Consider the following 25,067-nt stretch of genomic DNA (forward strand, 5'->3'; position numbering starts at 1 on the left):
AACTACACGGTACGCTGCAGCTGCTTTTTTTACCAGCCGGAATGTTTTGCTCCCACTAAATCTCAGGATAATATTCTTGTGAAGATGATAAGTGCAGATTCCTCGACTTGCCAGGGGGTACACTTTAGCGATAGCTTTACCAATAGATTTATGTCGGTCAGATATCAGTGCAAGCTCTTCATCATCAGGAATTACACTACTTAATTGAGTAAAGAACCATTCCCACGACACGTCGTTCTCTGTATCAACAACCGCATACGCCAGAGGGAAAATATTAAAATTCCCATCTTGTGTTGTCGCTATCAGAAGAGTCCCTTTGAATTCACCTTTCAAAAAGGTTCCATCTACAACTACAACTTTCCGCATATACCTGAAACCCTTAATGCATCCAGCAATCGCTGTGAAAACATACTTGAATCTGTCTTCTGCATCAACGACCAGTCTAGTAAGGGTCCCTGGATTAGAGGACCTCAGCCTGTATAAATATGCAGGTAATTCAGCGTATCCACTTTCAGGTGTACCCCTAACATACTCCCGCGCCTTTATAAGTGTACGATGTGCCTTCCAGTAGCCAAGCTATTATATGAAAATGGTCAGTAAAAGACATCAGCACTAAACAATATATATGTGCAGTGCAGGCCATAGAATCAACTAATTTCTGACAAACCCAACAAACTTAAGCTACGATCTGTTTGTACACCCTATAAACAAGTACACTCACAGAGCCAACCATAAAACAAACATATTAAAGTATTCCAGTAGCCAACCTGTACACCATATCGTAGGTTGAGCCCATCCCCAACAAGATTTGGCACAACAGAACCTCCCACACCACCAACATAATCCTTGTATAATTGAGCTCGGATTGGTGGTTTAGCATTACGGCTACGGCCATATCGTTCCGTAACAGAGCAAGTATGTTGACGACAATATCTGCGAATATGAAACACTGGCGAATCACCCATGGTTGAAGCCCGTATTCTCCATTTACAACCTTTTACCCAACACTCAACGATTAACAAAACGGGCGTTGAATATCGAACATTGTAATCATATTTATCTAATACACTCAGCACCCTCAACCTTGCCACCAACGTTTCTTTGCTATCAAATTTATCCCCCACAGCAATATCACCACCTCCGTTTTCTATTTTGCGAACCTCCTTCTCAATTGCATCAGCTGCAGAGTTAGTCTTACGGGTACGGTTATTTGATTCTGTGTTACACACATTTTCCTCTATACAAGACCCACCCCCAGGTCCGTCGTCCAATGATTCCTCTGCTTCATCCGGGGCGAAGTTGGAGTACAGCAGATAGTCTTCATCCCCTGAACTTGCACCATCGCTGTCGTCACAGTAATCAAATCTACTGTTGTCCTCGTCATCTGCTTCATCTTCATCTACATCATTTCCTACATTATCTTCAACGTCTTCCTTCCGACTCTCGTACTCATCATCTTTCTCTCCCATTTCCTCTGCCACGCCTACGAAATCATCTACAACGACTTTAGGGGTCTTCGGTGTTGGTTCTGGGGTTTTCGGTTTAACTTCCTCGAACAAGGTTTCACCAGATTTAGCTTCGATCTCAACGCATAGCCGGATGAGTTCACTCCTATGCTGTTTGAGAAAGTTTTGAAACTGCCGACCATTCGAAACAATCACCGGTGGCATATAACATCCGCTATTTTTATATCTATCTAACATATAGCTCAACTTTATCGCGGAAGTTCTTTCACAGAAACCAAAGTCATCGTACACCATAGCAGTAAAGTCTTCAAATTTTGTTTCTTTATCGGCAACTATAATCCTGCACCCTTTGCTAGTATCAACATCAAACAACCATCGCTTTTTCTCTACCCTCCACCTCCCACACGCCAATACGATATCTTGCTCTTCCATGGATGAACCAAGATCAAAGATTAACGAAACTGAGTAGGAAAAAGACGTTTGCTCCGGCAGATAAACAGAACACGATTGATGAATCTGCTACAAACTTTATTACATGAACACCATAGATCGGAAGAACATGAATGGTGTTTAGATCTTCTTCCAATAAGTCTATCGCAACGCTCGACTGTCTTTGGCAGCTCAAACAAATTCGTGTTATTCTAGTAAGACTTTACAGCTGTCAATCTTGCTTACTAAATCTACCATGGACAAGAAGGCTACCACATCACTACGAAAACTATTTCAAAAAACAAACAAAGTATACCAAAAATATCTGTAAGGAGAGAAGGCTGTCGCATAAATCTGTCGCAACAGCCCATTAGTCTACCATAAATATCTTCCCACCCTTTTACCTTTGCCGCTAAACGCGCTAAAAACAAAAGTCTATCATCAAAGGAAAATTCCTCTACCAACTTAATCTACCGAATCGATTTCATATACGTCCACCGATAAGTGTACCAACACTACAACTAAGTGTACCATCTACAGTGACCGATAAGTGTACCAAGACTACAACTAAGTGTACCAAAAATATCTGACGTACACCTTTAATCAGTCCACGTGTATAAATCTACCATCAAAGGATCGGTAGACTTAGTCCCAACTTCCAATGTTTTTTTTTTTTTCCTAATGGCATTAGCCGTAATTACGTTTTTTTCCAACACTAGTTTCAGGGGTAGTATAGGTACAATGTGTTAGTCTAGTCATTACAAACAATTGTATGTTACTTTTGTAATAACGAAGCTTTTATGCAATATTCTAGTAACTCACCCTAAAAAATATCCTAAAAAAAAATCTTTAGCATTTGAGCAATGTCCTTTTAGTTATTATTATTATTATTATTATTATTATTATTATTATTATTATTATTATTATTATTATTATTATTATTATTATTATTAGTATTATTATTATTGATCAATATTTTATATACTTACCATAACATTATAATTCCTCAAATAATAATATGCCGATAATTAAAGAATAAAAATTAATATTATAGTTTTGGAAAATTATAGTTATGGTAGTTTTATTTTAAAATAATTTCAAGATATCAAAAAATATGAAAATATTATAATATTTATTTGTTGAAAAAAATATAATATTTTGTTTACAATTTTTGTGCCAGAAGATCAAATATTTTTTCTAAGTAATTTCAAGATTTTAGAATATGATATTTTATTTTCTTTTAATTTGAATCATAATCAAAAATTATTTCAAGAAATAAAACAATATGATATTTTATTTTCTTTTATTATAATCATAATCACAATTTATTGTATATGTATTAATTCAATAAATTGTAACTCCCATAATATTTTCCAGAAAACAAAAATTTATTGATGTCAATTATAAAAAAAACTCATCATTTTAATACACTTTAATGTATTAATTGGAATACAATATATGTTTTATTGGACATAATATTTTGTAAGTAAGTATATTACTTATGAGGTATCATTTATCAATATTGTATATAATTACCATAACATTGTAATTTTCAATAATTTTTCAGTAATTCAAGAATAAAATATTTGTTTTCTCATTTTAAAACAAAAGATAATTCCATTCTTAAATAATTTCAAGATACTAAAAAATAATGATGTTTTGTTTTTCTTTAATAATAATAATTATCACAAATTATTGCATATTAATTTTTGAAAATGTAACTCCAATGATGTTTTAAAAAAAAACTTTCAGCATATTAATACACAAAGAAAAGTTATGGCATATTTATTCTTTGAAATATAACCATAACTAGCTCCCATGATGATTTACCAAAAAAAAAAAACTGAAAACCTCCCATGATCCTAATTATATATTGATACGATACCACAATTTTTTCAATAAATAGCAAGATAATTTTTTCATCAAACATCATATTCTACCTTTCACATAAATTTTTAAAATTTGTAACAATATTGATATTAATAATTATTGAATGTATTATAAAATACCTAAACATATTTTATTACGTTCATTTGATCCCCGCATGGCCGCATCGCTTGAGACTTTTTCTATTATGTGATACATTAAGGCAAAAGATAAATGAAGACTCAAAAACTCAATTTTTAAAAAATTTAGGAAGGATTTCATAATGTTTAGGAAGACGTCCTTAATGTTTAAGAAAGTTTTTATAAATATTTAGAAATTCAGAAACTGGTGATGATCAGAACCAGAATTATCTTTTTCTTCAAACTGGTGGTGGCCATAACCAGAATTATGTCCATGTGTTGTAGAATCCTCATCTTTGCCATGGAATCGAGAATATCTTCCCTTGTTCTCTTTTTCTGTTAAGTTTCTTGTGTTTGTTAAAACTATAATTTGATGATTAATCACCTCGTACATCAACCATTTCTGCAACCATTGTAGCTACTTTGAATCTGAACTCTAACTGAAGAATCACCAAGAATGTGAACAATTATCGGAACACCAAATTTATTATCACAAGACATTAACACTAACACTGCATAGCCGCCATGATTTGCCCCTCTGCCAATGAACACTCTTCTAAAAACTTTAACATTGGAGCAACATACCTTTTGTAACATCCGCGAAAGTTAATTTTGGGGTGGATGTCGATCGACACCAAGGAGGGTGTCAGTCGACACCAAGGAAGGTGTCAGTCGACACCAACAATTTCCAGTTCGACCGGTTTGTTTTCAATCGTCAAAATTAGAAATTGGTTGGGTTTGCGAAGCCTAGACCGATGTATTTAAGGGAATAATCGACTTGAGAGTTTCAGTGGCAGCTTATTGTCGCTTTCCATAGACAAACAGAAGGGAGAAAAAGAGTCCTTGTGAGTTTAGAGTTTTGGAGTTTTCTTGGTTTGTAAGATATTCAAAATTTTTCTCTTGTCTATAGCTCGATGGAAATGGTGAATAAAGGAGTAGAGATGAGTTTTGAGCGGATCGGACAAGACCTTTAGAGCCATTGATTTTTCTGCAAACAAAATATTTGGCAAAATCCCTGAATCCAATGGCTCTTTGGTGGAACTGCGTCTTCTAAACTTGTCTACTGTCTAGTAACGCATTCACATGAGACATCCCACGATTCCTGGCAAATTTGACTAATCTTGAGGCATTAGACCTATCATGTAACAAGTTTTCAGGTCAAATTCCTCAAGATCTTGGGAAACTCTCCTTTTTGTTATACATGAACTTCTCCCATAACCTTCTCCGAGGTCCATTGCCACGAGGCACACAGTTTCAAAGACAGAAATGTTCTTCCTTCTTGGGAAACTCTAGACTCTATGGTCTTGAAGATATATGTGGAGAAACGCATGTCTCTAGTCCTACATCACAACTACCAGAGGAGTTGTTAGAGTAGAAGGAAACGATGTTCAATTGGGTAGTAGCTGCAATAGCCTATGGACCTGGTGTGGTGATGGGATACATCTTCACTTCACACAATCATGAATGGTTTACTCTGAAGTTTGGTCGAAAAAAAATCAGAGTCACCACCACGAGTGCTCGTTAATTAAGCTCATCTCTTGTTGTCCCTCTAAGCATTTCTGAAGCATTTTGTACCGTCCTGTTCGTGTTTGTTCTCCAAAACGCTTGTTTGTGTTTGTTTGTACTTTTCTGTTTTATGGTTTTGTAATAAACGTCTTTGGTTGTATTTTATATATACAATATCTAATATCTTGGCTAGAAATGTATACGTGTAGTCTTTTGCCATTCTCACTAGTGTGCTATTAAATATCGATCGTCTGGTTTAAATATGAACTGACTAGCGACTAGGATAAGAATATGATGATCATAAAAGACAAATGTACCCTCAATGTTTAACCCCCTATTAGGGTTTTAATCGACGCCTTCTAAGATTTTTTCTTCGTATAGACACACCTTTGATAAATCTCCAAATTGCTGCCGTAGTAAAAAGTTTTTGTGTAACTGTTGTGTGGAGCTGATTTCCGTTTATTCAACCGAGAGAAGAAAAGAAGAAAAAAGGAGAGAAAAGCAAGCACCAGCAGGTTGATATGCAAACTGAGGAAATGTTGAGACTTCGAGCAGCTCTAGAGGGAAAACTTGGAAGCAATGAAGTCCTTCGTTCTACTCACTACAAAAAAATGGTCTTATTGATACCAAATATTTCGTCTCAATAATAACAAATTCGTAAGAATAAAAAATTTGTGACGAATTTGTCACAAATTTTAAACGGTTGCAATAAAGTCGTCACAAATTTTTTTGCGTAACAGATGCGTCACAATATTGTGACGAATATATCTAATAACTATATTGTAACAATAAGTGACAAAAAATAAGAGTAACAAAAACGTTATAATTACCGACTAAAAGAATTGTCTCAAATCGTCATATTTATTGACTATCATTACGTCTCAATTATGTCACACATGACGACAACACTGTTGTCACTAAATAGTCACAAGTGATGACTACAAAATCGTTGGTTAACCGTTACAGTTACCGACTAAAAATATAGTCTCAACACTGTCATATTTTGTAACTATCATAAAGTCTCAAATATGTCACTTTTTACAACGTAACTATAGTCATTAAAACGCCATAAACAATGACTAAAAAACTGTTACTTAATCGTCACAATTATTGACTGTAAACATCGTCTCTAAAACGAAATGTTGTGTGACTATTATATTGCTCGAAGTTTGTAAGCTATAACGTCATATTTTGTGTCTAAAATTTGTCTCTATTCTTATTATATTTTCATCATATATTTATCCCCTAAAATTGGCATAAATATTTAATATTTATAATAACCACTAAAATAATTTGATAAGTAATAGAAATGATTAAATTACCAAATCAACATCCAAAATGAAATTGTTATAAAGAAGAAACAAACATACACGGAAGCAAATAAACTTAACAACATAAACGGAAGCAAATAAGCAAATAAACTTAACAACATAAACGGAAGCAAATAAGCAAAGTAGCATTAGCAAACATAAGTAAAACCAAACTACGTAGCATGAGCAAACGAACCAACACCCATGGAAGTTTGTGGAGTTGATGGAGCTGCTGCATTTGATCCACTGGGACCTGCAAAAGATTGAATCAGTTTCTCCACAGAATCAAGTCTTTTCTTAATAACCACATTATCTTCACGACTCTTTTGCAATTCCATTTCCAGCTCTTGAACTCGTAGCGTTAATGTTCCTACTTCTTCAGTAGCTTGAGGGGGCACAGCCGAACCATCCAAAGACATAGAAACCCCACTTTGGAGTGATCCAAGTCCAAATACACGACCTTGTTTCGATATACCAGCAATCTACAAAAGAAACCACAAAGTATGCTAATAAGAAATCATTCACACGCAAAACTTTCTCAAAGCTCCAAGAAAACAAAAAAAAGATTCAAGTGAAAGAAAAAAATACATTCTGTAAATAAGATACTAGATTTTGATAAAAGTAGGTTTTTATAAACACACGCATCATCATATGCCAACAATCAAAAGTCATACAAGCATATCAAATAAAACATAATAGAAGTTATAAAAAACAGTAACTATATATATTAGCTAGCTACCAAAAGATATATATTAGGTAGAAAGGTACCTTAACATAGATGTCATTTTTCTCCTCGATGGTCAGAGAATCCATTGTCAAAACCTCTCCATTAGAGGACTCCATTTGTGCCAAGCGTTCTAGAAGATGTTCATCATACGCTTCAGCAATTAGTCGCGCTCTCTCATCAACATATGACCCATCGGATTTTTGGTGTGTTTTTCTCATCACAGCAATGAAGGAAGAGTCTTCATTATTTGCTTCCTGTGTACAAAACACAAAAGAAAGTTAAAAAATTATTAAAATTTTAAACAAAAATATATGTTCGTTACCAAAAATATAAATATTACCAAAACATCTTTCACTTTTGCATAAGAACGTGATCCCGCTCTGTGACAATGTGGACCTAAACCATCACGACTAAATAATCGTGAAGAACGAGCTTTTTCGCTTTTTTTCTTTGGCTTTTGGAGTCTTCCAGTAATCTACCATATTTTCCCAATGGTTAGACAGAATCCACTCAGGTTGTTTTCCCTTGGACTTTGCAAGACTAACCATTCCTTTGAGACGAGTAGCAGCAAGTGCATCAAAGTTGGCTTTAACTAGATGCTCAATCGTGGGATCCCACCGAAACCTTGTCTGTGTATATATATATTATTAGACATGTATTGAATATAAACTTATTTCTGAAAAATAGTTAATACATAACTAAATCAAACCTTAAATGTTGAAAACCAAGCATCTCTATAGTACTGCAGCACTTTTCCCCAGCTATACCACGCTCCTTTGAAATTCCCTTCAATGATTTTCCTAACACGAGTTGATACTTCGGTGTTGTTTTTGAACCTGTTGCATGTGTATTAATTAATTCACACTTTACTTTGTTACATTAAACGGTGTCTGAAAAAAAAAAAAGAAGGAAGAACAATACCATATAGCTCCATTTCTTCGAGCCGGATCAAGCACTCGAACATCACGTTGCACAGGTAAATTTTCTTCCATCTGCTCAACTGGTTCAACGATTGCAGCTGGGGGATTCAAAATTCTAGGAGGCAAAGTTCTTTGAAAACCAGCAGCTTGAGAACTCGATGATTGTCCATACGAACGACCACCAATGTTGATTGGTGGGCGCATCTGTAATTAGCAAAGAGAAATAAGATATGAAAACTAATCTAGAGGATCAATATCTATACAATTCAAACCTTAAAATCGAACAATATATAACAAATCCAATCAATTTAGAACAAATCAAACACTTTATAACAAACCCAAGAGATCTAGAGGATCGGGAAGAGAGTATCTACAAAATTCAAACCTTGAAATCGAAGGTAGTGGAAGAGCCTACAGCGAGATCAGGAAGAGAGAACTGACAAGAGAGGAGGTTAAAATCGAAGGACCCAAGGAGAGAGGGCTTCGATCTCAGCTTTATATTGAGAATTTGAGAGACTAGTCAGTTTCCTAGGGAGAACGTGGAGAAAAGATTATATCTATTTTTTTTTTCGTGAGTGGGAGATAGGTGTAAAAACATTGTTTGTTTTTACCGGGTGCTTTTGCCGCTACTACTTTTTTCCCTTTCTTTCTATCAAAAAAAAAGAAAAGAAAACCAACAATTTTTGCCGCTTCTATTAAATCTAACTTTCCCAGCAAAAATAGTTATATTCCACCTCCTAAAACTATTTTATAATTATTTGACTTTCGTAGTAAATCTTTGCTCACATATGCATGTTCTCTGTTTTATATATAATATAAACAAAGCTTTTGATTTTGCTTAGGAATCTCTTCTGCCTAGTATTAGTCAACTTTCTTTTGTAACAGTAAAACTCGTCGCTCTCTCATATAGATAGAGCTGGCAAAAATTTTAACATAATTTAAGAACAGACAAACAACTTAATTCAGTTCGCAAGTAGATTTCTTTCATTTTTTTAGTTGCAGCAAAGACTGATTTAGCTCATCCATACTTGCGACGAATCTGTCCATACAAATAAGAATATAATCAGATGATTGATCAAATGATGATGAAAAAAAAATAACAGTTTCTTATAGATTGAATTATATTAGGTGAAATTTTAAAGATGATCCAAACCGTAAAATATGAAGGAGCCCAAATCTTCAGCATCTGTAATCTAACTTCGTCCCTTGCATTCTTGGGATGAATTTCTCTTTCTTTGTAATCTTCTTGGTTCAAATCAAAAGTACGATTGGTGCTAGAAATTGTCTTGTTGATCGATTGGACATGTTCTGATTTGCTTTCTTTCTGTTCTAGTACTGCTTTGGGATAAAACTCTTCTTCTTCATAATACGGCTTGTTTAGATCAAATATGTGAGGATTGGTCTTGCTGATGGGTTGAACATCTTGAGATTTTTTTCCTCCTTGTTCCATTTTTAGTTTTAGATTTTGGATTTTGTTTATACGTGCATGAAAGAATTTGATTGTAGCAATATAAAGAGTTTGGATGATACAATACAAGTAACAAACTAACGATGGAGTAGCATTAGCCTTTTAGACTACTTTGACCAAATTTTATTTATTTATTGTTAGATTACAATAAATTGAAAATTAGAATGGATGTTAGAGAAAAACTATTACAAAAAATACCTAAAACATCTAATAATTTCGGATAGAGGGGTATTGTACCATTTAAAAAGAAATTTTGCTAATTGAAAAGTAATATTATTTTAGTTAATACTAAATAAAATAAAGTGAATTATTCATGATGACAAATTCAAAGTGGGTTCTAGATTTGCAAATATCACGGACTATGACTAACTAAGTAGTAAAGTCGATTGTGTTTGAGTGTTTGACTGGTTAAGAGTGAAGACACAGTTTAACTAGACTCATAATTTTTTTCTTTTGCTATAACAAAAATGCTAAATAGATGGAAGTTTGGAAGATAGACTCAAAGTTAATGGTTTAGGAAGATAGACTAAATCTCAAATAAATCTTTTACTACTTTAAATAACCTTGCATGGTCTTGTACGTTGTCAGGATCTTTTATACCATAGCTGTGCCGTCCCAGAGATGGCTCTATAATGCCGGTGTGATAAGGGGCAGAAGTAGAACAAAGATTCGATGCTCTGTTTTGGGGTAGTAAAACAGAGCAAGGCAAAAAAAAAAAAAAAGATAAATAACTTGTATTAATGAGAGCAAACCTCTCTGTTTTGGGGTAGTAAAACAGAGCAAGACAACAAAAAAAGAAGATAAATAACTTGTATTAATGAGAGCAAACCTCAATTCGCCACAAAAACCAGGTCCAAGAAACACCAAAAAAAACATGTAAACTCAAATTTTTCCTGACAGTAATGATAAAAAATACTCGTATCAATGACAAATCCAAATTAGAAAAAAAAAATTATTCATCTTCTGAATCAGTAAGTTCAATATCAGGGTTTCCATCTTCATCATCTGATCCAAATTCCTCTTCTTCTTCTATATCATCAAGATTTTCTGCTTGACCATGTGGATATGTGAGAGTCTCGACTTCCAACGGATCAACAGAACCAATTGGATCATCATTTTCATGTTGCATTGCAGTGAAATCCAAATCAGAGCTGAGTAATACTTTTCCTCTTGGTTGTATCACGATTGCTGCATTCCATTGTTGATCTTTCTTCTGAGTCATCCGTGGATACGGCACATAACATACTTGGTCTGCTTGCGAAGCTAAAATGAAAGGATCATATTTACCATAACGCTTTGCGACATTAACATCGACAACTCCAGACTTGTTTATTCGCACACCTCCTCCAATGGTTGAATCATACCAGTCACATTTGAACACCACAAGTTTAAGATGAACAGGTCCAGGATAATCGAGTTCTAAAATCTCTCTTAAGACTCTATAGAAATCATGTTCTTCACTTGAACTAGAAGATGATGTGCCTTTCACACGGACTCCATAATTGGCATTTCTTTTATCTTTCCCATGATCGTAGGTGTGAAATATGAATCCACGACAAAAGTACATAGGCCAAGAAGTAACTTTTGTCATTGGACCATGGACGAGTGTCTGTAGCCATTCTGGATATGAATTATCACTCATAGTGTTTTCCACCTGAAGTTTATTAACACATATGAAAACATCTATTAATAAAAAAAATATTAATCAGGAATCCAAATACGGTTAACTTAGTAATAATTTCTTACATATTCTCGTAACCAGTCTGCAAATTTTTTTTCTTTTAGGACGTTTAGATTGTCTGCAGTTATCTCATGATGAGTAGCAGCCATATTCTCTTCAAACAACCTACATGAAATTGTAATATAATGAGAATCATAACAATGTCTTATTTATAATATATATGAAAACTGTGCAAGTGTAAAGTTAATTTCACGTACCTTTCATATGGGCTTACTTCTTCACAGTTCAAAAGAATATATGTATGTGCAACATGGTAGTCTTCATTTTGAAACCATTTCTCGTTTGCTTTACCACTGCACCTCCCTTGTTGAGAAAAAATATATGGGACTTCATCAGGTTGTTGTGTACAGTGATCATATCCATCATAGTATCGATCTCCTATTCGACTTTTCGTTTTGATGTGGGGTTCAAAATAATAACTACAAAAAGTAGAAATTTCTTCATTGACGTATTGTTCAACAATCGAGCCTTCTACTTTTGCTTTATTTTTCACTTTTTTCTTTAAATGACCCATGTATCGTTCAAAAGGATACATCCATCTAAATTGTACAGGTCCTCCAAGTCGAGCTTCATGTGGTAAATGAATAGGCAAATGTTCCATAACATCAAAAAAAGATGGTGGAAATATTTTCTCCAAGTTGCAGAGAACAATACAAATGTTTTGTTGCAATGTTGCAACACCATCTTCATATAATGTTCTTGCACAAATATCCCGGAAAAATAAGCTAATACCTACATAAAAGAAAATATAGATTTAGTTAAACATTAAATTATATTCTTATAATATATAGACTAAGGAAAACACTAAGCAAAAGACCTTATACCAAAAGATGAACAGAAAGGTCATGAAATAAATTAACTTAGGAATTATAATAACATTAGACTAGACATCATAATTCGTAAGTTTTAACGTTACTCCATATACACCATCAAAATAAAATACTATAACTGCATGATAGTATTTTACAAACTCTATACACAATCAGCATTGATAAACTCTTTCCGTCTATTAGATTTCTGGCTTTACAATTTATATAGCCAAACATTAATATTATATGAACCCATTGAAATTTTCACATCAATAACTAAAAAAAACTTACGAAAAAATCAAAACAAAAGAAAACTCATAACTGACGTTCTCAATCTAAGACTAATCCAATCGTTGAACCATAATTGCATTTAATCCAGCAGTTCTTAAGAATTCTATTAATAAAAAAATCAACTTAAATATAACAGCAAGACCCGAAGATAATAATATAATTAATTCATCAAATTAAGAATATATATATATATATATATATATATACCAACCTGAAAGTGCTTCGTGTATAGATTTATCCATAAGCTCAGCAAAAGCAATTGGCAGTAACCGTTGCATTAAAACATGACAGTCATGGCTTTTCATTCCTCGTAATTTTCCTCCAGTTTGATCAACACATTTTGACAGATTTGATGAATACCCATCAGAGAATTTAACATCTTTTTTGAGCCACTCAAAAAAGGTTGCTTTTTCATCAGCTTGAAGTCTGAAAATCGGAATTGGTGCCCTTCCATCAGCTGTTAATTCCAGTTGTTTCCTATTACAATACTCTTTCAAATCGAGTCGTGATCTGATGTTATCTTTGGTCCTCCCCTGCACATTAAGTAGTGTATTGATGATATTATCATGAACATTTTTTTCGATGTGCATCACATCAAGATTATGTCGGAGTTTAAGATCCTTCCAATATGGTAGCTCCCAAAAGATGCTCTGTTTATGCCAGTTGTGAGTGTCACCGTATCCTTGTAATCGCCCATGGTTTCCACCACAATCAACTGTTTTAGGCAAAACATTGACTTTATTCCACAATTCTTCACCTGTTAGCAATTGAGGTGGAGTATCATTCACAAGCCGCCCTTTCCGAAAGTTTTTCTTGTTCCGCCTGTAGCTATGGTCATTCGGCAAAAATGAACGATGACAATCAAACAACCTCGTTTTTCTACCATTCTTCAGTTGAAATGCATTTGTCTGATCCAAACAATAAGGACAAGCCAACCGGCCATGAGTTGTCCAACCCGAAAGCATAGCATAAGCTGGAAAGTCACTTATTGTCCACATAAGTACAGCTCGTAAAAGAAAGTTCTGCTTTGTATAACGGTCATATGCCTGAACTCCGTTATACCACAAATCTTTCAATTCTTCTATCAAAGGTTGAAGAAAGATATCAAGACTTCTCTTAGGATGATTTGGACCAGGAACTAGAACTGATAAAAACATAAATTCTTGTTTCATGCACAATTCAGGTGACAGATTAGACGGAGTTAAAATTACCGGCCATAGTGAATAATTATGTCCTGACATACCAAATGGATTGAAACCATCTGTACATAACCCAAGGTATATATTTCTTGGTTCAGATGCAAAATCAGGATATACCTTGTTAAAATGTTTCCATGCTTCTCCATCCGATGGATGAGACATTTCTCCGGTCTTCACAAAGTGTTCTGCGTGCCATCTCATATCTTTTGCTGTATTATCAGATTGATACAATCTCTTTAATCTATCGGCTACTGGCAAATAAAACATCTGGCTATATGCAACTTTTTTCTGCTCAGGCTTTTGAGTAGGATGAAATCTATCTTTGCCACAAAATTGACAGTTCTCTTTCGACGCAGCATCTTTCCAAAAAATCATGCAATTATCTCGACAAACATCAATTTTCTGATAAGGTAAACCCAAAGATCGCATAAGCTTCTTTATATCATAGTAGGAATTCATTGAGTTGTTACCTTCTGGCAAATATTCTTTCACCATTTTAGAAATTGCGTCCATACAGTTTTGAGGCAAATTATAATATGTCTTCAAACTCATGAGTCGAACTGCTAGAGATAGTTGCGAAAGACCTTCTTTACAACCATCATAAATTGGATTTTTTGCAGCGTCCAAAATATCATAAAACATTTTTGCTTCAGCATTAGGCTCTTCTTCCATGTTTTGATCAAATCTTGACTCTGGATTATCAAATGCATCTGAAACCATTGTCACATAAGGATCTACTGGTTCTGTGTGAGACTCAGACCCAGAGGCATCTTCGGTAGAAGAATGAATATCAGCAGTGTTGTAATTTTCTCCATGAGAAATCCAAACCCAATAGTTAAGCATAAATCCTCTGATATATAAATGATTTGTCACGGTCTGCTCATCCCACATTTTTCCGTTCTCACACTTGAAGCAAGGACAATGGAGTATGCCTTTCTCGAGAAATAAAGGTTGACTCTTAGCAAATCTTATAAAATTTGCTAATCCTTGGCAATATTCTCTTGAAACATCATTAATTGTGTGATCAATTCTTTCGTACATCCAACGTCTTGTTACTGGAATGTCGTTGTTTGACGACATTAAATAGACCTAAAATATTAAAAATCAATTTCAAAAACTTAATAACTTAAAGAGAATTAAATAGAATTATTAGTAGTATAAACCCAAGAGAACTAGAAAAGCATTCACGAAATATTACACACAAATACGTAACCTTTGTATTCTTTTGGACTTATTGTTTTCGCCGAATAGAATTGTCCAATAGACAGTTGTAATACTGCTCGATCGATTGTTGTTGTAACTAAACAAAAACAAAAACAAAAACAAAAAAGAAATTAGTATCTACGTATGATGTATGCACTTAATTGTTGTATCTCATATGTTCTCTCATTGATTAAACGTAGATACTAATTTCTTAAACACATGTCTAGAAGAAAACTAAGTTAATTATATATATGGACTAATATGAAGAAAACGTATTATATAGACATGTGTCTATGAAGAAAACGTAGATCATACAGAGCTTTATTATATATATGACCGTATGATCTTAAACACATGTCTAGAAGAAAACTAAGTTAATTAAAATAAAGATATATGGCTATCAAATTAAACGTGCAGAGGCCATGTTAATTATATTAGTCAACTTTTCACAGATCATGGAAACACAAACACATAAACGATGATGGACACTAGTTCAATATAACACAAAAGTTTCAAGGATACCACATACAAAAAAAAAAAAAAAGTTGAATTAGACTTGTACCTATGAGAAGAAAAATCTTATAACTGCTAGACAAAAACTTCAAGATCTCGTCTATTTTTTTTTTTGGTAGAGAAAACTTCAAAATCTCGTCTATAGTTCTGATTGTGATATCTTCCACAAAAGACAAAAGCAATAAGATATATATATATATATATATATATATATATATATATATATATATATATATATATATATATATCGATGATGAGATTTCTATTCTCATTAGTAATAGAGAAAAAACTAGTTAAGTATTTTTGTTAACTTTATCTCATAAGAAAAAAAAATTAAGTATCTTTTAAGTTTATCTAAAAACAATAATAATAAAGATAACTAAAAAAAACTGTTACAAAATCTTTTGTCATATAAATTAGATGATTATCCTATTTTAACATATTAATATTATTGCAACTATTTCATTACAAATTAAGTCAAAATCAATAATTGTTAAAATCAATCACTATTATGACAAAAGTGTTACGAAATTATGTAACTATTTAATACAAAACATTATGCTAGTCATTAGTACCAATTTGTGACTACAGTTTCTTCACTCTAATGGCACAAATTGTGACTCATATATCTGTTATAAAATCGTAACTATTTTACGACTATATATTAGTCACCGAATCATCACATTTGTTACAACCAATAATATCGTCACATTTTCGACATTAATTGTGACATAATTCGGTACTGACGTTAAACGTCACAAAATTGTGACAAAATAACTACGAATTAATGACAAAATTAGTTAGTCTCAATAACGTATTTAAAATGTCACAAATTTGTGACGTAAAATTTTTGTCACAAACGTTCGTCTCATGACCATTTTTTTGTAGTGACTGTTTCAAAGTCTGATAAAGCTCAAAAACGAACTGATAGGTAAGCGTTTTTTTTTTTTTTGGTTTCTTTTTTAATAATTTTCATCATACGATCCTTTTTGAAGATTGTGATGTATCAATAATTTCTCAATATCGGATCTAACTAACCAGGAAGCTAAAGACATTCGATGATTTTACCGAACAAGTGAAACAGAAACAAGAAGCTAAACGAGCTGCCAAAGCAGAGATCTATTCAAGGTAGTAATAATAATAACAATACATTACATTAAGATTTTCTAATTCACAAATCTTGAATATACAAGTTGTGGTAGTACTATAGTATACCAATAGTTTATCTTAATGGCACGTTTTGTGTTGCTTCAGGAAACCACATTTGATCCCATCATGGCCAGAACGCGTGGATGGAAAACGACTGATTCCAAATCAGGTTAGAATGTTCAAAAGCACACAACAAACGTAATTTTGTTACTCTAGCCTACCACCATAGTTTAACTTTCCTTACCATTTTTTTTTTTTAAATCTCCACCAAAACCAAGATCCCTAGCAGCAGAGGATTAACCCGGCAACGCAACAAGTACCTTTAAACTCCCAGAACGAAGTACCGGGTAAACAATCTTGGATTGCCAGTTTCTGCAACATTCGTTTCTTTATGACCTATTTCCTTGCCTCAAACTCAGATGTTTTGGGATCTTGAAACAAGCACATGAAAAAAGTCATTAGACATAGAGGACAGGTCAGAGGTATCAGGACACAAACGGGTCCATATGCAGGAGAAACTCGCGGTATCAATCCCAACACAAGCCGGAGCATCCGAATCAAGAACTAACCTCGTACTTTTCATTTTTGGATCTCGTAATTTTCGTATTTACAAATCATTGTCTTGCAGTATTTGATGGTGTTTGTATAACTCGAAATTAAACAGAAATCAGTTTCCAAGTAGTTTCCCTAACATCTTTTATTCTTGCGATAGTCTCTGAATATATTTTACTTTTAATTGCTCTGTATGTTCTTCGTAACTCAACATGCGTAAGTTAGACACAAGGATAAATATATTTTATAAAACCTTCAAGAGAGAATTACTCATGGTAACCTACTTTTTTAATGATTAGTCAGGCTAACCTTTTTTATTTTTATTGTTAGACTAACTCACTTTTTGTGTAATAATTTTGATAATACCAAAAATATCCTTTGCCTTTTTTTTCTTCAAATGACAAATATATATGGTTTATAAAATTATTAAAATTAAATTCCAAGATCTAAATATTTATAGAAATATATTAATTGTTTAAAACCTAATATAATAGAATTAACGTTGTATCGAATTTTTTCATCCTCCACAATATAAAATCTCTTACATCTTTTTCTTTTTGATTAGTTTTAGTTGTTCAAGTTTATTGAATTTCTGGGCTGAATTATGGTTAATTCTGAACCCCTATCCTTCGATTGTGTTTCTAGAATTCTCTGTTCTTATTTAGATTAAAACTACTATTAATATATTTTAATTATGTTTCATTAATAATTTTTAAAAATACCACTGAAAGGTAAAAGAGAGGTGGATACAATGACTGTTAAGAAATTTTTATGAAACTACTACCATAAAAGTCTGCTAAAATTAATATTAGAGTTCTGCTACAATACACCAGACTTAACCAAAGTCTATAGAACTATGCAGATTAGTTATGTGTCTGTTTAATATATTGTTAACGTCTATAAAAAATGCGAAGACTTTACCGAAGTCTATGAATCTCCGTGAACTAACTATAAATCTGCTTAATATATTTTTGAAGTCTACCAAAAATACAAAGACTTAACAAAAGTCTAGATAACTCCGCAGACTAACTATAAGTCTGCTTAATATATTTTAATATATTTTAAAGACTTAACTAAAGTCTATAGAACTCCGCAGACTATCTATAAGTCTGCTTAATATAATTTGAAGTCTACCGAAAATACAAAGATTTAAGCAAAAGTCTATAGAACTTCGCAGATTAGCTATAAGTCTGCTTAATATATTATTGAAGTTTACCGAAAATACGAAGACTTAACAAAAGTCTAGATTTACTCCGCAGATTAGCTATAAGTCTACTTAATATATTTTTGAAGTCTACCGAAAATACGAAGACTTAACAAAAGTCTAGATTTACTTCGCAGATTACCTATAAGTCTACTTAATATATTTTTGAAGTCTACCGAAAATATGAAGACTTAACAAAAGTCTAGATTTACTCCGCAGATTAGCTATAAGTTTACTTAATATATTTTTGAAGTCTACTGAAAATGCGAAGACTTAGTTAAAGTCTAGATTACTCCGCAGACTATCTATAAGTCTGCTTAATATAATTTTAAAGTCTACCGAAAATACGAAGATTTAACCAAAAGTCTATAGAACTTCGCAGATTAGCTATAAGTTTGCTTAATATATTAATGAAGTCTACCGAAAATACGAAGACTTAACAAAAGTCTAGATTTACTCCGCAGATTAGCTATAAGTCTACTTAATATATTTTTGAAGTCTACCGAAAATACGAAGACTTAACAAAAGTCTAGATTTACTTCGCAGATTAGCTATAAGTCTACTTAATATATTTTTGAAGTCTACCGAAAATACGAAGACTTAACAAAAGTCTAGATTTACTCCGCAGATTAACTATAAGTTTACTTAATATATTTTTTAAGTCTACTGAAAATACGAAGACTTAACTAAAGTCTAGATTACTCCGTAGACTAGCTATAAGTCTGCTTAATATATATTTGAAGTCTACCAAAAATGCGAAGACTTTATCGAAGTATATGAATCTCTGCAGACTAAATATAAGTCTGCTTAATATATTTTTGAAGTCTACCAAAAATCCGAAGACTTTACTAAAGTCTATGATTCTTCGCAGAGTAATTATAAGTCTGACTAATATTTTTAGAAGTCTACCAAAAATACGAAGACTTAACTAAAGTTTATAGAACTATGCAGACCTATAAGTCTGTTAAATTATATTTTTGAAGATTTTTCTTTTGAAAAATATTTCCTTTTTCATTTGATTCCCTTATTAAATGATTTCCTTTATTAATTTTCATTCTTCAATTATTTCCTTTTTAAAATTTTTTTTTTAAATAATTTTCTGAATATTTAGTATTGTATGTGTGATTTTTACAATATTTTTGTAGTTAAGAAGAAAAATGAGTAATATATGCAAGAGTAATATGGTAAAAATGTGCTATACAAATATTTTAAAATCTTGATAGGTTATTTTAGTTGTTTCTAATAAATTGTAGGTTATTGTAGCAAATCTCCCCAAAGATAATATGGTAAAAATATGCTATACAAATATTTTAAAATCTTGATAGGTTATTTTAGTTGTTTCTAATAAATTGTAGGTTATTGTAACAAATCTCCCAACCTTCAAAGTGCCATAACAATTTTTTTTTTTCTCTCTTGTTAAAGAAATAAACCAAACACCATACTACACAACTCATTCCTCTTGCGTAAGGGAACTAAGACTATTACAAAATAAAAATTGAGAAACTATTCTCTCACCGTCTTGGGAATCTTATGCAGCCATTGTGGGAGGACGAACGAGGAAAAGAATGATCCTGTTAGGTCGCGGCTATGTTTCAACTTTCTCTCGAGCACAAACTTTTCATTGCGTACGTTAAAAGATAGCAAACTTCGGTCCTCCTTACTCCAAAAGTATATTGTATTAGCATCAAAAGGGTTTATTCCCATCGGGAAATACTTGAGACCAGTATAAATAAAAGTAGATACTAGTTGCCATTCTCCGCTCTTTAGCCTCCATACACATAGCTTATCCTCTACAGTTCCATCTGCTTTGGTAACAGAGACTATTCTCATATACATGAGAGATCCTTGACAAGTTGAGAAAGATCTATCGAATTGTTGTCCGGAATCAGGTAAAGAAGTCACACGGCCTTGAACAGAGCTCGTGCCAGTTGCGTAGAAATCGATGGATACAGCAACATGATCTTGATTACCATTGGTGGCGATCCAGTGAATACTCCCGTGCAAGCTAATGGGCGTTTGATTATAAAAACCAAACAGAGACAAATGGACAGTGTCGAAAGTCCACAAACCTGTCTCAGATGAATATATCAGCAAGCTCTCCTCATCAGAGTGACCAAACAGAACAACTTTGTAATCCAAAAGAACGCCATTCTCAGTTCGTGTGGCAATTCCCAAAGGACACGAATCTCCCTTATGATGAGGAGGGATCTTTACGCATTCTTGTGAAACTGGATTAGCCACGTACAAGGATCGGTTATTCACATGCATAGGGACTTCACTGATTAATATTAAACCAGCATCAGTACTGTAAGCCCAGACTCTGTAGTTGTTTCTCTGACTCTCAAACTTCTTGGTTAGGAATGACGTGATGTAAGAGCCTAGAGACCGTTCGAGTCCCCAAGTGTTGAATCTGTAGTGAGCTATGACTTCTTTTTCATTACCATAATGCATGAGCGACCATGATGAAGAATCTGAGTTTTGGTCCATAGACTGAAACAAGTCACGGAAATATGGAGACTCCACGATCGATTTCCACTGCTTGCAAACAAGTTTCAACGCTGTGAAAATCTTTATTGGTAATTTCGAGAGTATAATTGCTAATAGATCTTCTGGAAACGAATTCATATCTTCCTATCTCTCTCTGTCAATGAGATTAGGGTTTTTTGCTGAAGCGCGCGTGTGTGTTAGGATTAGGGTTCTCGGGTGAAGACAAGTGCTATCATTAATAAATAATGCTACAAAAGTTATTAATGGAAAATATGCAAGACACATAATTTAGAAAAAAATAAATAAATATTATTTCACAATATGTAAAATCAACATATCATTATTTTGGAAAAGAAATATGGAAATAGTTTACAAGGAATATGTAAATTTTCGTTACAAGGAACAAGTTTTTGACGCAACTTTACCGGAAGCAAAACAATATGTTAAATTTTAGTTATCAATTATAACACATTTTATCACAAAAATGTATACCTGTCTTTGTTTAGATTTTTCTGCCTTAAGCCATAAAACTCTAGGCACGGTCATATATGGTCCTGACTATTTCTTAAGAGTACTATGTAAGTATGTACATCTTAGGAAACGTAGGTTGTGTTTGGTCTCTGCTCAATGAGCAATCATCATATACCATTCTGTTGTATTTCAAATAAAATTATGGCTTGATCAAGCAGAGTTTGTAACATCATTAATAGTGGGAAGATAGACATTTTAGGAGCAAACTGTCTACTCCTTCTGTTTTTTCTGTTTTTTTTTTCCACTAGCAAGAATTACAAAACATATTCTGCTGTTACCAAAAATAACTTCAAACATTTTTGTCATTTCAAAACTTGTTTGGAAAATTATAAGCCTCACAAAGAAATTTTGTGAATATGTGATACGAAATACATGGATTTGTTTGATATATATGATATATCATGGTTTTTGTGGTTTTTAACCATGATATAATGAATCTTTTAGTGTCTTTTGATGTGTTTTTAGGATGTTTTTGAGTCTTAACAGGTTTTATAGGATTTTGGCATGAAAGGAGCAAAATGGAGCAATTTGGATGATTCTGGAGCATTTAACCGGAGGAAATCAATTTAGAGTCTGATTATACGAAGGGCATCGATCGACACTAGAAGAGCATCGGTCGACACCCATTGCAAATCGAGACAAGTCTTCAAATTTGGAAGTTTTACAAATCTGCCCCAAAGTTTTCCATATTTGCAGCATAAGTCCCTGACGTGTTTGAGGACATATAAATAGTATTTTTAGGTTTTACAAACCCTTAAGTGGCATTCTATCAAGTTTTATTTTTCCTGCAACCCTGTGAGATTTTGAGAGCTTTGGAGAGAGATCTGAACTCTTTGAGAGAAGAATTCCTAAACTCCTTCTTACTATTTTAATTTCTATTGCTTATTATTCAGAATTATGTTTTGTTCTTCATTGAATATGTCTGAGTAGTTTGCTTGTTAGGTTCAGGGTTTTTCATAGGGTTTTTATGAATTATTAGATCTGTTTATTTAGGATTCATTATCTTTCTAGATCTTCATCATAGGTTGTTCTTCATATTAATCCTTGATTGGCCATCTAGAATTAATATCCTAGGAAAATAAATTGATATGAGAATATAATTAATTTTCCTGATAAAACCTTTTGATGAGCAAAATTACTTCTTGCAAAGAGATTTGATTTAATAATTTTACTAGGTAACAACCCGCACTATATGCGGAATAAATTAATTATTAAATATTTTTACTGTAATTTTTATTTACAAAATCTATAATATTTATCGGTAATTGGAATCTAAAATTTGATTGTGTAGTATTTTAAAATATAGAAAAATTATGTATCATAATTAAAATTTAACCCGTGAGAATTATTCTAATATCAATCTTATATTATCATATTATATGAACAAAGAGTTCTTAAAATTCATTTTAAAGATTTTATGAAAATGTAATTAAAGAATATGATTAAGTTAAAAAGAGAAAATAAAAATTTAATTTTGGGTGTAAATTATATTTTTGGAAAACTGATGTAAATATTATTAAAAGCTAATGACAAATAAAGGAAATAATGTCTGGAGCTCTGTGAGTGCGACACGTCAGCATTTTGTGTGAGAATGTTTCTTTTTTAATATATAAAGGATGAACAATCTAAACCTGTTTTTAAAGCTGATTTATTACCTGGAGTTTTGCAAAGAGATTTGAATTTTCTGGTTTTAAATTTAGATAATATTTACAGTGAGAACTGATTTATTTTACAGAAGTGTTTAGAGTTCTAGATCTGTTCTTAATTGCTTGAATCCTAATTAATTGATTGATTTAATATTTCATATCCTTAGAAAAAAAAATTAGGTTTTTTCTCTCTCGGGCACATCTCCCAGAGCCGCCGCACCTGCTTCTCTTCGCTCAGATCTCAGGTCCGGTCCGCCTTCCTCCTCCTCCGATCTTCTCCTCCCGTTTCGCTTAGCTCTACTTGAGTCGATCCTTCCTCTTCGGTTCTCGTTATGCTCATGGCTGCTCCTCCTTTGAGCTGCTCTATCTTCCACGCCTCGTTTCCTCCATCCCCCTATATGTCTTGTTGTTTGTCTTGTGGCTTTTCATCCCCTGAGTTCGCCTCTCTGTCTTGCGGGCTTTCCGGATACTTCTCTGGGGATTGCCCAAGTTTTTCCGTCTCTCTACTCGTGTCTGGGTCACACATCCCCTCGATGTGTTACTCCCAATCTGCCGTCTGCCTCCTTCTCGCAGATCTGAAGAACCAAGCGATGTTGTTAGTGTCTTCTGGTGCGATCCTGGAAGGTCCCTCCTTCTTCCGCCGCCGTGTTTCATCCCCACCTCAGCTAGGTCAAGTGCTGAGGCTTCAGAGTTTGAATTTTTGGTGGGCTTGGTCTAATACTTCTTGGACCTACGCTTCTAGTTCTTTCTTCTTAGTGGGCTTCATGTGTTTCTGGCCCAGTCAAAGAGTCCAGAAGATCTACTCAAATCCGCTCGGCTTCATCTGCTACTTCACCCACCGGAGCACTGGATACTTCTCCTGCTCTTCCCTGACTGCTTCGGATACTTCTCCGACTTCTGCAGTTTGCTTTCAGTCTAGAATCACAGCTGTTGGTTTGGACCCCGCCCAAGTATGGCGATGTTTGCTCACCGGAATTCTTCCCGGCGTCTATCTAGGTTGTTTTCAGCCTAGAGCCATCACTGATGGCTCGAATTTCGTTTCAACGTCACATTGTTTGGTGACTATCCTTTTACCAGTTGATGTTTTTATGTTGAATGGGGTTTCTTTCATGGGTTTACTCGTGTTAGTTTGGTTCGACATATTTCCTGGTTCCTTATCAAGTTTTTTCAAACTTGTGTCTCTATGTTTGATTTCTGTTTGCTCTTGTGCTTTTACTTCAAAGCTTGCTATTCGGGTGTGTCCGAATACGCCTTATCTTTCTGTATCGTTGTAGATTTAATGAAGAATTTGGGTGACAAAAAAAAAAAAAAAAATTCATAATTTTCTGAGAAATTCCCTAGACCTAGCTTTTTGATCCATTGAATTTACAACAGTTTTATTTAATATTTTGCATTGTTTATTTTAAATTCAAATTATTCTGTTTAGCGTAATCATAAAACTCTATAATTTATTGTGTAATCTAGAGTCCTTGTGGAATTCGACCCCTAAGTATTACAGTGACCTCTTAATTTGAGAGAGTAGCTCTAGGGTTTAATTTGAGCATATGAAATTTTGGTGCCTTTGTCGGGGACTCTTTGATCTACCATTAGATTTGAGTTTTTAATTTCGTCTAAATTTTTCTTTTTATTTTCTACTTACACGTTTTGGTTTTTCTTCTCTTTGGTGTTTTAGGGTGCATGCCTCCTAGACCTCACACAAGGAGCAACAAGATTGATCCTACTGTGAATCTGTCAAACCAAGAGCTAGAAAAACTTGAGCGTGAGAACAGAAGAGCAACCAAATCCTTAAAGATGGTTAACCCAGTCATTTTGATGCGAGATGAAGATGGTGCTTTGAGGGATCAAGAGGGCCACTTGCGCAATGAGCATGGCCAAAAGCTTGATGCAGAAGGCAACGTGATTGTTGAACC

The 25,067-nt window shown here is 33.5% G+C and overlaps 4 protein-coding genes and 1 pseudogene across 4 annotated transcripts; 2 read left to right on the plus strand and 3 right to left on the minus strand.

The window, feature by feature from the left end:
- LOC109124998 (receptor-like protein 11) overlaps positions 1-5,426 on the plus strand; it is a 59,847-nt pseudogene extending 54,421 nt beyond the window's left edge.
- Positions 5,427-5,602: 176 nt separating this feature from the next.
- Positions 5,603-17,314, plus strand: LOC104715082 (protein THALLO). Its single transcript, XM_087465309.1, is given in 7 exon segments — positions 5,603-5,637; positions 5,880-5,998; positions 16,477-16,519; positions 16,630-16,716; positions 16,843-16,906; positions 17,016-17,085; positions 17,175-17,314. Coding segments are annotated over 7 exon segments (549 nt in total). The 3' UTR covers positions 17,306-17,314.
- Positions 6,700-8,944, minus strand: LOC104710670 (uncharacterized). The gene is made up of 6 exons (XM_087467654.1): positions 8,750-8,944; positions 8,366-8,568; positions 8,154-8,280; positions 7,785-8,073; positions 7,486-7,698; positions 6,700-7,199 (listed from the first exon to the last, which is right to left on the minus strand). The coding sequence occupies exons 2-4, from the start codon at positions 8,566-8,568 to the stop codon at positions 7,855-7,857; spliced, it is 549 nt and encodes a 182-aa protein (XP_087323780.1). The 5' UTR covers positions 8,750-8,944; the 3' UTR covers positions 6,700-7,199; positions 7,486-7,698; positions 7,785-7,854.
- LOC147937860 (uncharacterized) lies at positions 10,703-15,755 on the minus strand. The gene is made up of 6 exons (XM_087467653.1): positions 15,638-15,755; positions 15,086-15,172; positions 12,885-14,961; positions 11,771-12,305; positions 11,579-11,678; positions 10,703-11,486 (listed from the first exon to the last, which is right to left on the minus strand). Exons 3-6 carry the CDS (start codon positions 14,950-14,952, stop codon positions 10,785-10,787), a joined length of 3,405 nt encoding a protein of 1,134 aa, XP_087323779.1. The 5' UTR covers positions 14,953-14,961; positions 15,086-15,172; positions 15,638-15,755; the 3' UTR covers positions 10,703-10,784.
- Positions 17,315-19,996: 2,682 nt separating the features above from the next.
- LOC104715083 (putative F-box protein At3g28280) lies at positions 19,997-21,118 on the minus strand. Its single transcript, XM_010432533.3, has one exon. It carries the CDS (start codon positions 21,116-21,118, stop codon positions 19,997-19,999), a length of 1,122 nt encoding a protein of 373 aa, XP_010430835.1.
- Positions 21,119-25,067: the final 3,949 nt, after the last annotated feature.

This window comes from Camelina sativa, chromosome 9, assembly GCF_030686135.1.
Source record: "Camelina sativa cultivar CO46 ecotype springtype chromosome 9, ASM3068613v1".
Taxonomy (NCBI): domain Eukaryota; kingdom Viridiplantae; phylum Streptophyta; class Magnoliopsida; order Brassicales; family Brassicaceae; genus Camelina; species Camelina sativa.

Excerpts from the sequence above, each read along its gene's own strand:
- LOC104715083 (XM_010432533.3), bottom strand. The coding sequence starts at position 21,118 with ATGAATTCGTTTCCAGAAGATCTATTAGCAATTATACTCTCGAAATTA.
- LOC104710670 (XM_087467654.1), bottom strand. The coding sequence starts at position 8,568 with ATGCGCCCACCAATCAACATTGGTGGTCGTTCGTATGGACAATCATCG. Across the intron at positions 8,281-8,365 it reads CGAAGAAATGGAGCTATATG|GTTCAAAAACAACACCGAAG; the intron begins GTATTGTTCTTC and ends CACATGCAACAG. Across the intron at positions 8,074-8,153 it reads CTTGGTTTTCAACATTTAAG|ACAAGGTTTCGGTGGGATCC; the intron begins GTTTGATTTAGT and ends ATATATACACAG.
- LOC147937860 (XM_087467653.1), bottom strand. The coding sequence starts at position 14,952 with ATGTCGTCAAACAACGACATTCCAGTAACAAGACGTTGGATGTACGAA. Across the intron at positions 12,306-12,884 it reads TATACACGAAGCACTTTCAG|GTATTAGCTTATTTTTCCGG; the intron begins GTTGGTATATAT and ends TCTTTTATGTAG. Across the intron at positions 11,679-11,770 it reads GAAGTAAGCCCATATGAAAG|GTTGTTTGAAGAGAATATGG; the intron begins GTACGTGAAATT and ends AATTTCATGTAG.